This window comes from Aethalodelphis obliquidens, unplaced genomic scaffold, assembly GCF_003676395.1.
Source record: "Aethalodelphis obliquidens isolate GAN/ISIS:26980383/991018 unplaced genomic scaffold, ASM367639v1 scaffold30, whole genome shotgun sequence".
NCBI classification, from domain to species: domain Eukaryota; kingdom Metazoa; phylum Chordata; class Mammalia; order Artiodactyla; family Delphinidae; genus Aethalodelphis; species Aethalodelphis obliquidens.
Genome location: NW_020837974.1, coordinates 11,685,600 through 11,699,990, shown reverse-complemented (window position 1 = coordinate 11,699,990; position 14,391 = coordinate 11,685,600). Strand labels below are relative to the sequence as shown.

At 45.1% G+C, this 14,391-nt stretch overlaps 1 protein-coding gene across 5 annotated transcripts in view; it reads right to left on the bottom strand.

Moving 5' to 3' along the window:
• AUTS2 (activator of transcription and developmental regulator AUTS2) overlaps positions 1-12,080 on the bottom strand; it is a 1,119,937-nt gene extending 1,107,857 nt beyond the window's left edge. For 4 of the 5 annotated variants that reach the window (XM_027126199.1, XM_027126201.1, XM_027126200.1 and 1 more), the window contains exon 1: positions 11,373-12,075. In XM_027126199.1, the coding sequence (XP_026982000.1) occupies positions 11,373-11,681 (309 nt within the window). In that variant the 5' untranslated portion in view covers positions 11,682-12,075. Of the gene's footprint in view, positions 1-11,372 lie in introns of all 5 variants that reach the window. The other variant, XM_027126203.1, reaches the window with a different exon arrangement.
• Positions 12,081-14,391: the final 2,311 nt, after the last annotated feature.

Sequence of the window (14,391 nt, the reverse complement as noted above, 5' to 3'; positions counted from 1 at the left end):
ATACAGATAAAGGATGGCTTTACTGGACAAGTTTAAAGTATGCATGATCCAAAATACATTGCCAAAAAATTTAACAATTTTTATAAAGTGATCAAGGAAGCGAGAAGTGTTGTAGATATGCTGAATTAAACACAGTTTTTGGTACTTTCAGGTATTACATGAAACTACTTTTAAACACAGGAAATATTTCTGGAATCACACTATATATTCAGTGCTTAAAAACAGTTATATTCCTTCAACTGAAGATGACCTGGAACAATCTGGGCCACTTCTATATTAGACTAATAAAACTAATTTTAAAACAACACAACTGTCTAACAGGGAAGGTTTTAACACTCAGGTATGAAATCACACCTCCCAGCACACAGGCTGAATTATCCCCCAGCTTCTCACCTGTAATGATCATTTGCTCCCTCTCCAGGTGGCTGTTAGCCACCAAGTATCTTCCTAGGCTCACATCTGCAAGTACAAACTGCCTCTGGGGCCTCACATGCTATGAGGGTGAGAGGGAGGACAAAAGCAAAACCTTCATGCTGGCTTAGACAACTTCTGGAAATATCTACTTCAACACACAGCACAAGAGCAATTTGATAAAATTAAAATACCCTTATGTCACCATGGTTAGCGATAAGTATTTTTCAAATAAAAAGAGTAAATTTACTTCACAGTTCCTGTAGAGGCCAGCTTCTTCCATTAAGGCCAATTCCAAAAATTTAGCAAAAGATCTTTCATCAGTTGAGAGGGCATAATTAGATGTTTTGATTAAGGCATTTTCCTCCCCTGGTTAACAAGATATAACAGATGTCACAGACTTCCCTAATAACAATACAGTCCTGCATTTGTCATCTTTACAATTTTAAAAGTGAACTGTCATATAGAAAAATTATAGCTAGGGTGTCTCCGTACAATCATGGCTCTGAAGTGGTTATGACATGCCTGGACTTCCCAATGGAACAGATATGGAAATCATACTCCATATTCATAGCTGCAAGCCCTCCTTAGCACACACTTGAAAACCAACCTCTGAAATCTGAATGATGTGGGCTTATTCAAATCACCACCAATTATTCCTGGAAGCACCGACCAAGTGAGGTATGAAACCTGTACAGAAAATGCAAACCTCACAGTCACTTTCTTCCAGGAGCATGGGGAACACATGCAGAAAAGTGTCTCAGGAAAAGCAATGCCCATCTAAAGAGACTCACTGTAACAAAATCCAAGCTTCTATGCAGACAGGAGGAGTACCATACTTGATTTTCTTTTTTAATCATATTTTTTCACAGTAAGATTCCCCTGGCGTGTTCACCCAATTCACAAAAATTCGATTTACACCAATTTTGTCAACACATCAGTCCAGGGTATAACTAGAGATAGACCTGCATTTTAAATGGGAGGCAGCCTCTCTGACTGAAGTTCAACTCAAACATACTGGTTTAACAACTCCATCAGTGACATTAAGCACAGATCTAAAGATTACTCAGCCCCTCTGTCAGTTGCATGTGTTATTTATAGTACAGTATATCAATCATGTGTTCCCCTTATTATTTCCTACATTCTGGTCCTAAGCTATTTGGTCTGCCAAATTAATACATTCCATTGTTGCTGCAATCTAAACAATGCTTGATAAAAGATTAATAAAATAGTTGGGTTCTCTGCAACCACAACATACACACCCAGGGAAATTCATCAATGTCTTTTTATTTGCATATTTGACTGACTGCCCCCTGCAGCAAATATGTAAGGCACCAATGCTCAGGTATCCTGGTTTATGGTTTGCATTTAATTCAGGGTGTCAATCTGCTTCTGTTTTAATTACATCCATCTTGATATGTTATTACAATCTCATGAAAACTTCTTTTCATTGTATGAATGGCTATAAATATATACACATGACAAACAGTTGTTATAAATTTTCTGGTTCAGCAATAAACAGGCGAGATGCCTTAGCCAACACATCATGTGGATTTAATATTTTGAGTCTTTCTTCTTCAGAAGAAAAGTTTGGTTGAGCCTTCAACTCAACCAGATTCCAAAGTTCACTTGTTTCAAATGTTCTGCTACCAACTTTAGTAAGTTGCTCTGAGTCTCTCTGAATTGCCAGGCTGAAGAAAAATATTCTATCCAAAAAATTACGTTAAAATTTTAAGTGGGCCACATTAAGATCATCTTACATTCAAATAATTATTTTATCTTTCCATCGGTTATTCAAGGATAAGAAACCCTCATATCATCACCCTAATATTTATTTTTTCTTTTACATCCTCACTATGGAGGGGAGGGGGGGTGTTAAAAAAGACTAATGGACCTGCAGAGAAAGGCCAATTGTACACTGGGGGAAAGATACTGGGCAATAATCAGAACATTTCTTGGAAAAAATGGGAATCTTTACAATCATGGTTGATCATCCTCATTTGCAGTTATTATTATTATTATTATTTTTTTTTTTTTTTACCTTCCAATGTTCTCAATCCTTAGAAATCCAAGTACTGAGGAAAAGCAGTCTCCTAGTTTCACTGGATAACACTGAGAGCCTCTAACTCCCAGTGTGATCTTAAGCAGGACAATTAACCCCTCTAGGCTGTGTTTTCATTTGCAAAATGAGAGGTAGAACTACAGCATTTCTCAAGATAACAACTGTGCCTCTAATGCTGCTCTGGCTTAGAAAGCACATCAACCAACAATAGCTGAACTGAAATGGATCAAAAGACTGCTCTGAAAAAGCTGAGGTCCTAACTTTAGGATAACACCCCCTGAAGATGTAGCTGTGCACATTAATCTCAAAACTGTAATTTTCACAAATAATCAAACTGATCAGCCTAACAAATGAGAAAGGAGCAAACTTTGTAATATGTAGCAACGCACAAAACCAAATGCTTGTTTCCCCTTTTGCCTCAGTGAAAGTATAATTTCACTTGAACTATATAAGATCATTTCTTAGAACAGCACAATCCAGGACCTTCATTATTTTTGCCAACTGAACATGTACAGAGAGAATGGGTGGAACACTGGAATTTCTAGTATGTGGCTGGAAAACAAGTGATGTTCTAATGTTCAACTACTGTTCCATCTACATCTTTATTTCCTTAGGGTTGTTTTTTTTTTCCTCTTACTTAGTTTCTAACTATGGAAAACTATTCACTAAATCACCTTTAGCCAGCAACCTTTAGCCAGTAAGCATAACTGAACAGAGACCCTAGCAAACAACCAAAAAAAAAAAAGTCTACTTCACTATAACTATCGAGAAATCAGTGCAATACTAGACTCTCTTAATTCCTCTTTTCAAGCTCTAAAATATCACTGCCATGAGAAACTTTGCAGAAATGTAAAATGAAGTTGGTGGGTTGTACTACACGGGAAGGTAGGTGTGGAGACAAGGAAAACAACATCCCTGACATCCCTCAGGAATCATCACAACTTGACACTGGCATTGACTTAAATCCTGTCCCAGATTCAGTCTAAAGGTATCACATTTCACCCATATAACCAAGAGTCGCATTTTGTCTTCACAGGCTGTGTTTCTATATCTAACCCAGGTCATTTCAAAATGCTTCAGTTAATAACAACCACACAGTACCTGCAATTTGAAGGCTTTCTGTCAAAAATGAATCCCAACCTGCATTAGCCATTTTCCTTTACTTACAAACTGTGGGCTTTCCCTCCTCCTCTTGTGACTCCATTTTACTTATGTCCAAATGCCATATGTCCGCGCACTTGGGTTTTCCAGGGCCCAGAGATATGGCACTACATGGTAGAGTGGCAAGCCAAAACGACAAAATATTTGTATGTACTTGGTCATTTGTGGTATTTATTCAGGCAAACTCTAACCAGAGCTCACAAACGAATGAGAAATCAGAAATGATGAGCTGATACAGCCCAGAAAACTGAGGCAAGCAATTTATCCTCATGGGGCTACCTTCAGAGTCCCTCAAACAGACTGTCAATGTTCAAATAATGAAGGTTTGTAATTTAGAGCTCTACATTTCATTCAGAACTTCCTAAATCCACTGCCTTTCAAAATTCGTAATTTTGATAACTCTATCTCAGTAAAGGAAGAGAAGAGGAAAGGGGGAAGGAAGTTGGGAGGGAGAGAGAGAAGGAGGTAGGCGGGCAGTGGGTGGTGGGGAGTCTACTGGATCCTAGGATGAGACTGACACATGCACTAGTATATGAAATAAAAACCTAGAAAGACGGCAGCAATACAAATGATTTCAGGCTACAAGTCCCCTTGCAAAAGATGGAATCAGAGACTGAAAAGGAATGACACAAAGAAGGCTGTACTTGCCTAGTCTCTTCCTAAGCAAGCAAAGGAAGCCAGACTAAGTTAAATCTACCCCTCCCCTCCTCAGTCACTAACAGCATAAAAAGGATCTATTCTTTGTGACCTTACAAGATAGGTACTGACTGCATACCCCCTACCCTGCAGGCTTGTTAGAAGAAATGAAGTAAGAACACAGTTCAGATCTGGAAGAAGAAATGCAAATTTAGGGTCTCACCAGCCTTAAATTCGATGCCCCACTTCTAGAAAAAAAAAAATTCTGCATTCATCTATTCATTGAACAGGTACACATTATATAAGAAAAACTGTTCTGACCCAGCTAAATGTCCCTAAACTGGTTTTGATCCTCTCCTGTCTTGGGTTTCGCCAAATTAATTCCCTTCCTGCTCTTCCAAACTTCAATTATTTGAGAGTTTTTTAATCTGATTTTTTTCCAGAACTTTCTCAAATGAACAGCTGCTATCCCATTACCAAGGTCTTTTTCCTATATCAACAAAATATTGGGTTTAATCCTAACCCTGAAAAAAGTGTTGTTTCTTGAGAAAAAAAAAGAAATAGTATGAGGCACTTTTACAAAGTTAGGCTACACTTAATATGTTAGTATATTACAGCATAGGGGTAAAATAAAATGTAAAAACTAACCCACCACCCACCCTCTGCGTGCGTGCACACACACACACACACTCCCTCCATCAAAAAGTGCAATTGACCTTATGTCCAAAGCCTTTGGACATATGCCTTATGTCCAAGCCTTTGGACCTTATGTCCAAAGGCTTCCAAATTTAGCAAGTGGAACCTAAATTATTCTTTAACAGCTGCCCTCAACTCTTATTTTTCTTGGCTTGGGGACCTTATTTCTAATCCTCACATTCTCACATTCTCTCAAATCACCATTTATTTTTGACAGCATATAGAACTGTTGTATAGTTAGAATCTCTTTAACACCCTCAATGCTCCTTGAATCTCCTGGAATCATGTTGAATGCCCTGTCTTTTTTAACCCTTTTTCAATGGTGAAAGCTAGATGAAAACACTCTCAAAAAGGATGAAAGGGTAAACACTAACTTTGTGATTCAGTTTTTAAATTAACTGATTCATGTATACCCTGCCTACTTCCAAAAAAGATCTAAAGTAGTTCATCCCAACTACTAACACAAGGCATGTGGAATCACCACACCGCCATCTTCGTCCTCATCTCCCATAAATACTCCTGGAGTGATGCTCTGCCTTGTTCAGTGAAATACTGAAATTCAGTAAGCAAAGTAATATACTTGAATTCATAACCAAGCACATTCACAGTCCTTTTTTTTTTTTCTGTAGACTTTCTCACCACTTAGGAACTTCTCAGATCCTAAAGCTATGCAAATTGTCTGAAGTGAAATACTGGAACTGACCCATTTACTCCACAGTCCCATCCCAAACTTCCCAAGATAGAAAGCGAAAAATGTAACAAAAACATAGCTCCATAGTTTTCACTTGCTGTGTAACAGCAGATGAAGGGTTCTGACCTTTCTTGAATGAACACATCATACATAAGCGAGCAAAAGGCAGATAATTTGAAACCTTTATTTTAACACCAGTGTCAACCTCCTTTCTCATCCAGCCTTCTTTGCCAGCTTGCTAAAAATCAGCAGTACAGGAAACCAGAAGGAACCAAGATAGGATAAAACTCACTCTGGCTGGAAGGCAGCTTGGTAGCATCAGAATTGGGCTGCTATCCCAATGAAAGAACTATTAATGAGATCACTCACCAATATTCACCTCATGTGTGGGGTTGTTAACAATCAATGAAGGGCTGACACCAGGCAGGAAAAGGGAGCAGAAGGAAAAGTGGACTAATCATCATTATTTACATCTCACACTCCCCTTGCCACTCCTACTTAAGCAGCAGCCTCTACTCTGACTCCAAACTTCTGTGCCTGGTTTTCCAAGTTGTCTATCATCAGCCCACTCACCCTAGACTCAGAGACTATCAAGTGCCAAGATCTGGAAGGGACCATTGAAATCTTTTCCAGCATTTCCCATACTGGATTATAGATTATGAATTATAATGCCAAGAATGAAAAAGTGCCCTGTGGTCTTATAAATTACGAAATAAGGCGCATCACTTCTCCTTCTCTAATATTCAAAACTCATATACACATTACAAAAGACTTCTAACCTGGGCAGAACAAATCACCCATTTAATTTTGTCTAGCCCATCAAGTTCCAAAACTATCTGAGAGTAGATCACATTTTTTTGGTCTGGAACACAACCTATGAACGTCCACAGAACTATGTTCCATTCCAGCTTGGGTACCTTTGCTCTAAAACTACTCTAAACCTCTCAACTTGTGGAAAAAGAAAATGAGGCTTTAAAGAGTGCCTTCCCAAGGTCACTCAACTAGTTAGGACAGCCAAGCCTGGAGTGTGGGTCTCCACTGGTCTCCCGACTCCCGAACAAGCACTCTTTCTTACACAATTTTGTTCTCATTTCCACCAGCACTTCCTTGCCCGCAAAACCTAATCACCCATCTTGTTTCTGTGCCTTCTTCACCATTCCCTCTTTTTAGAATGCCCACCCCCCCACACTCCCTCCGTGTCTATCCAAATCACTTCAACCTTCTAGGCCCCATATTCTCCAGGAAGCCTTCTCAAACACTTCAGCCTATCTCACTATCCCTTCTCTGAAAGCCTATTGCACTTAGTTGGTATTAGGCATTCAAGTGCCTGTTTCAAAATCATTTTATAGGTGCTGGACTTCATTTTTCAACTAAACTGCACACTCCTTCAAGACACTATATATATTTTAGGTGTCTGTACTCTTTCTAGTATCTTGCACATATCAAACACTCCATGAATATTTGCTGACTGATACAAGGAAAACGATTAATGTTTTTTAAACAACGGAATAAGTGAGATTTGACCATAGTAAATTATTATAGCCTACAAACCTGGCACGTTAGAAGCACATCAAATTCTGTACAGCCTATTTACGCTACCAATGTGCGGGTAAGCCCTGAAACACATAGGAAATGAAGACCACATGAAAGTCTTCGTTTGATCCTCCACCCACCAGAAATGAGTATTCCTTCATTTTCACCAGCCTGCAAAGCTCCAACTAGCCTCCTACCTGCTAATCCCACAATTTCATCTTCGCTTCCCTTGGTCAGTTGTACAAAAGGAGGCTGCCCTAAGAACCCAGTACACAGCAGCCGAGTGAGGGGGAAAATAATGAATTTGCAAATTTTCAGTCATAGTGCTCACATGGCTTCCTAATCAAGACTACACAGAAAGAAATGCAAATAACGACAGAAAGGTAATATTATCTGGCACATCTGGGCATGCTGACAGTTACTAGAACCCCAACATTCCCATTTATACTTTGTTTGCTGGAAACCACTTTTTAATGAGGCTTGATATCTGGGGATATTCACTTGTATTCAAAGAATATTCAAATAAACAATACCATACCAAATGGTAATTCTGCTTCTCAAATGCATAATGAAAAGAACACCATGTTCAACTTTCGCCTCCTCACTTACCCTCTTATCTTCTATCATGAGGCTCTTCACAATCACATACTTGAACTTCAGGGCACAATTACTCAAGACAAGTGTCCCTGCAGAATACGAAACTACCTCTGCCAGTTTCACTGCATATAAAGTGTGGGACTTCTCAAACCCCATCCAAAGCTTTCATTTTAAATAAGAACCAACAGTAGTGAAAAATAAATCAACATAAAAATGTAGATTCTCATTAGACAAGTTTCTTATTTTTCCTCCAGTACTGTAAGTAAAACCACAGTTAGTATGGAACAATTTTATCAGGACATTTCATTATGAGTTAGGAGCCTCTTCTTAAAAGGGAAGTCAAAATGAGCTACTCTAGACAAAACCATAGGCGTCAAATGATGTGTCCATTAACACCCAAAGTATACACTCGACAGTTAGCTAGCTACTGCTCTGAACCCACATCAGCTTAAAAGCCAAGCTGTGCAAGCCAGTATTTCTAGTTTCTAATCACAGTATCATACTAGCAGCAACCTTGATGACACGTGGTGACAACTGATTTCATTTCTACACACAAAAACACAGTATGTATTTAGGATAACTCTTAGAATCTCTAATAATTCTTAACATTTACAAGCACTCCTGTAACATACATTTCTGTCCAAGTTCATAGTTTAGTTGCCTGTTTCCTAATAAGCTCTCACATTTCTTAGTGATAGTTCAGTAAATCTTCCAAACTGAATACAGTGGGACACCAGAGGTTTTATTTTAATGATCACCACACACATATGTCTGACCATCCAGCATGGACACAAACGTGATAAGCAGCAAACAGTTCTACCTCTTCCCAGAGAACCAGACATACATGATGATTTTTATTCCCCACTGTGTGTTTTTAACCTCAGAAGTGTATTTACAGCTTTCCTACAAAAATTAGGATGCCTAAATGTGAACACTGACCGGATATTTGATGATATTAGGGAACTGTTGTTAATTAACCTAGGTGTGATAATGGTACTATCGGTTTGGGTGGGTTTTTTGTGTTTTTTTGAGTCATTACCACTTAAAAAATACATACCAATTTCTCACATCACATCTAGGAGGAGAGAATGAGTAGATGGCATAAAGATGAGACATGAGTTGGCAACTGTTGAACCTGGTGGTGGTGTATCAGTACACTGGGGACTGCTATACTGTTCTCTGTACTTCTGTATATGTTTAAATTTTCTATAAAGTTTTAAAGAAACTTTTTAAAAAGTTAGACCTTTATACCCACACAAAGATATTCAAATGATATTCAGATATGAAGGTAGTGGAATATTCAGGTAACCAAAGTAACCTGGGTTTTGAATCTAGAAAAGTAGCAGAAAAATAATCACAGCAAGGAAAGGAATGGTATTAATGGTACATTTCAAACTTGGCCTTTAAAAATTAAAAAATTTTTTTACACCCAAAAGAAACTAGAATGGGCACATTTTCTCACAAAAGCCAGATGGATAGACATATATATCACAAGCCCAGTCAAATATTTATTAAAAGTAGAACAATCAAAAACAACTGCATAAATTATATTTATCTTTACTTGGTCTTCAAAAATGTTCATGGGAATCTGGAGGCCCCTCTTGCTTACTGAGAAGGGCCACACAGCAGAGCAGGATAACCATGCAGGAAGCAAAACCACTTATAAGCAGCTCTTACAAATACTGTCCTAAACCATCCATTGATAGCAACCAAATCCTAGGCAGCGTTTTCTAATTCATGTACTAGGACACGTATTGACATTTCAATTCCTATTTTAAAGCAAAAGAGAGACAGAGAGAAAGAGGTCACACTGTACAGTACCCTCCCACCTTGGCAAAGTTGAAGCCACAGTTAGAATTATCCTAACAAGTGGTGAGCCTCAACACTCAAAAGAACTCCGTAAGATCCATTTTAGCCAATAAACCACCAGTTCTAGAACCCAAGGACAACTGATTCAATCACTAACATCAGAATCTATGGCCACCAATACCACCACCCTCCTTTCCTCCCCAGCCACTAGCCACCATCCACCACCATCACCACCAGCAGCCCAACCAAAAAGCAGTTTAAACAGAAAAGAACAACCCTAACAGGAAGGCTTCCTTTTTAAAAATATTTAAACTTGACACCCAAACACACACACAGAACCAGCCGTCTAAACCTCTAAACCTGTACAGTTACCGCATGTGAGACTTAAGCTGTCATTAACAAAGCTTACGTTTGAGCATTGCAAACAATACCATAATAACAGCAAAAACCAAAGGGAAAAGGAAAAGTTTCTTTCAGGAACCTCAAACCATCACATCAGGTGCAGAAAAGGCTAGAAACCAACTCCTATCTTGGTTTTGTTCTTAAGAAAGCCGGACCAACTCTGCAGAGTCTCAAAGCGCTCTGTATGTGTGGCGTGTTGGGGGTGGAGGAGAAAAAAGGGGGTTACTTTTATACAGGTCAGTGACCCATGCCAGCACCAAATCAGATCCATCCAGGTAAAGAGAGTTTCCCTCTGACCCCTGGACAATCTCCTCCTACCAGCCCCCCATCACCACCCCCAAGGAGCCCTTTAGCTGGCAGAAAAATGTGCATTTGGAAATCAATGCTGCAGGTGCCCAAAGAATAAAGAAAGACACACAGAGATATACACACACACAAAGCCAATCAGAAAGATAAAAAAAGGAAAACTCAAAAAAAAAAGGAAAAGGAGAGGGACAATTGGGTGACAAGCCCTTCAGATACCCGCTAGGATTTTATTCTTTCCTCCCACCAGTCCTCTCTATTGTACATTTTTCTGTCCTTTAACCGAATTGCTCATGTACACACACATGTGCATATGTATGTGTACAGATAATATTACAATTAACCCTTTCTGTAATAGAGCCCTGTACGGAATACAGAAAGATATTCCATCCTTTCCTCTCTTCCCTCCCCTCCTCCCTCCTTTCTCCCAACCAGGAGAAAACGCCCCCTTCCCCAGCTTCACCAAAAAAAAAGAAAAAAAAAAAAAAAAGGAAAGAAAGAAAAAAGAAATGAAAAGAAAAAAAGGGGGCAGGGGAAGGGGGGCAAAGAACCACAAAACCCCATCAGTCTCTGGTCCCGAGGACACCCAGGAATGGTCTATACAAACACACACACAGGGACATATGGCTCTGTAGAAAGCACACAGAGAACCGTCCACAGGCGCCCCAAACCCAGCAGAGACTTCCACCAGCCAAGAAGCCATGATTGGGGAGGGAGAGGAGGAAGGAGTAGGGGCAGAGCTCTCCGTGGAGGGGGGCGCATTGTTGTGATGCCTGAACCCCTTTCTTTCTGCCCATCTGCTGTGGAGGGGGTGCAGGGAGGGGGCGCAGGGGGAAGGCGAGAGAGAACGAGGAAACCTGGAGACCAGGCACGGCTTGTCGATTCCCTCCTGCTGCCTGTCTGCCCGCGCCCCCAGCTCCCCCCCCCCCGCAACAATAAGACCTCAGCCTAGACAGACAGACAGCCAGACCGACCGGAGCGCGGCGGGGGAGGCAGCAGAGCCGGGCGCAGCCGGCGGAGGGGGGGGTCGTGCCTATAAAGGGAAACCGGGGGGAGGGGGGTCCCCCTTACCTCCAGCGCTTCAAAAGTGACAAAGCTGGTCATGGCAAATCCATCAATGATGTCCTCTTCGGCTGAGGTGGACTCTCTCCGCTTCCTCCGCGGGGGTCTGGGCCGGGACGGGGCGGAGGACGGGGGCTTCCCATTGTCTTCCTTGTCGGAGCCCGACGACGAGGCGAACGAGGGCGCCCGGGTCCGGCCGGCCCCGCCGCCGCCGGCCGCGCCGGCCCCCAGTCCGCCCCGGGAGCGCCTCTCCCGGTCTCGCTGCGACCGCGACCGCCGCTTTTTGCGGAGTCCATGGCCCCGCGTCGGGCCATCCATGGCTCTGCTTCGCCGGGGTCTCCCCGCTCGCCGCCTGCCCGCCACAGGCTCCGGCCGCGGCCGCACAAAAAAATTGACACCAATCCCTCCCTCCCCCTTCTCGGCTTCCCTCCGCCCCGAGGAGGGCGCGGGGGAGACGGCGGCCGAAAGAAGGGAGAGAGGGGAAGAAAGAGCGGAGAAAGAAAAGGGGGAAGGGGCGGAGAGAGGGAGGAGGGACGGGAGCGAGGGCGAGAGGCGAGGAGCCCAAGTGCGGGGCTGCCCACAGCACCGAGGGTCGGAGATTCCTGTGAGCAGCGCCGAGCAAAGTAATGGCTGAACACACAGGTCTCCTTTAGAGGGGAGAAAAAAAAAAAAAAAAAAAAAAAAAACTCACCAAGCAGGCAATAAATCAGAATAGCGGAATGCTTTGATCAAGAGACTAGGAGGCTCCAGGGAGCCCTCCCCGCGGCCATTCTCCGCCGCGCCCCCCGCCCCCCGAAAACGCCTGCCCCCCTCGACTCCAAATCGGGCCCGAAAAGGTCGCGGGAAAGTGGGGGCAATGAACTTCACCCGCCCCTCGCGCAGGAAAACACCCCCGACGCCTCTCACACACGCCTCAGAGAAAACTCACTCCCTGGCTCCAAAATTTTTAAGAAATGCATCCAGGGGAGGCCAAGGCTTCCAAGCGACCTGAGAGGGACGAGACCCCCCAGAGAGGGAAGCATAATAATGAAATAATTAGGAGGGGAGAGGGCGAAACTGGAAGAGGTGGAGAAGGGAGGTGGAGGAAGGGAAGGAGGATGCTGGAGCAGTTGTGGGGTTTGCTTTTCGGGTTTGGAGGGGGGAGGAGGAGGAGATGAAAGAAGAGAAGAAGCAGCCCCTGAGGCTGCCACCCACCCCCCCTCCTCAAAAAAATATTTTTTCCAGTCCCAGAGAAGAGGTCACCCTTCCTCAAAAAAGGGAGGGGGCGAGTCAGTCGACGAGGAAAGCAGAAAGAAATCTCCAGCGGGAGAGACACCGGTGTGCCGCCGCCGCCGCCTCTTCTCTTCGCCCAGCCTGAGGGAGAAGCACGGCCAGGAAGCGCCGGGAACGCCGCTCTCACCGCCGCCGCTAACGCTGCCACCGCCGCCGCCGCGAGAGCCCCGAGCCGGAGGGTGCACGGCGTGTCCCCCGGCGGCTGCAGCGGGAGCCCGGGCACGGCCCCATCCTCCGCCCGCCTGCCTCGCTCAGCTCCCGCTCCTCCCCCTCCGCGGCCGGCCCACCGCCGCCGCCGCCCGCCTCAGCCCAGCCCCGCGCCCGCCCGCGCGCGCCGCGCGCACGCGCACCTCCCTCCCCGCGCCTCGCTCGGCGCGCGCTCCCGCCCCCGCGGCCCCGGCCGGCTGGATCACGTGGCCGGCCGGGCTCCCTCCACCCCGCCCCTCCCCAGTTGTAGAGTGTGTAGAAAGCAAAAGGCTGGGGGCTGGCCACGCTCGCGAGCCCAGGGCATGCGCGCTGGGGCGGCCGGGCCTGCGCACTGGGGCAGGAGGGGAGCCAGGAATGGGGAGCTAGGGCGGGTGGGGGCGTGGAGGGTGCAGCCCGCGTGCGGTCAGCGGCGACCCGCCAGAGTTGGCGCGCGGGAGTGTGGGAGCCGCGGAATGTTCCCGCCAGTCGCACCGGGGTCAAGTGCGGGCCGCTGTCGCCTGTCTACTCCGCGCGCCCAGCTCAGCGCCCTCCTCCGCGCCCTCCTCGGGACACTTGTCCTTGGACCCCCCTACCCCAGGCCAGCTGGAGGCGCCCCGGCCGCCTTCTCCAGAGACCACCGCCCAGGGTATTTCCTGGGGCGACCTTCGCAGCGAGGGAAGGAGGGGATTCAGAGAAGGATACCGGGGTGGAGGGGGTGGGGGTTCCCCGAGATGGGGCGCGACTGCAGGCGACAGAAAACGGAGCGGGTGTCAAAGCGCGGGCCTCTGCTCCGCTGGGGGGCACTGGGAGGCCCCACGGCAGAGTTGGAAACTTTTCTGCCACGTGGTAGCACAACGCGTGGCCGAGTGACCCCCGCACCCTAACGACCTCTGAGCCCTCCTAGCCTTCGAGCGGGGGCCCTTGACAGGCGCGGGAGGCTTCGGAGCAGCGAGCGCGCGTCCGGGTGCCGAACTTGAACCTCGGCTGCAGCGGCCTAGGGCGAGGAGGCGGGGCTGGAGGGGGCGGGGACCGCCGCAGACAGAGGACCCGTTAGACCCGCAAAACACAGACCCTGCCACAGAGGGCTTCCTTTATCTGGGGAGAGGGGGGTTCCCTGCTTTTCATGTCACTGCCCCTCCTACCGCCGCGAAGTAGCTGATGCTTATAAAAAGTTGTATTAAAAGAGTTGACTGCAGCCCAGAATAGATCATCAAACGCGACCAGCCTCTCTGGGTAAAATAGCTGTACGTTTTCGGGGCACTGGGATTTCTGATACGGATCAGAAAAACGCCGACAACCCTTTCCACCAACCTGTTAGTTACCCAGGTCAGTTTATGTCCAGCTACATAAACACCATGGCACATCACCCCTTACCCCCAGTACCCTACACTTGGAAGAAAAGGAAAATGAACGGACGTTTTTTAATTGCCCACAATGAATCAGGCACCGTACTGGGCGCTTTGTACATGATTTCTCCTCTTTGAATCTAAATCTGCACGTTTTGTTAGTACAACTGGAAGAAGATAGAAAAGAAAAAGGACGTGACAACCAGACATAACTAATATTCATT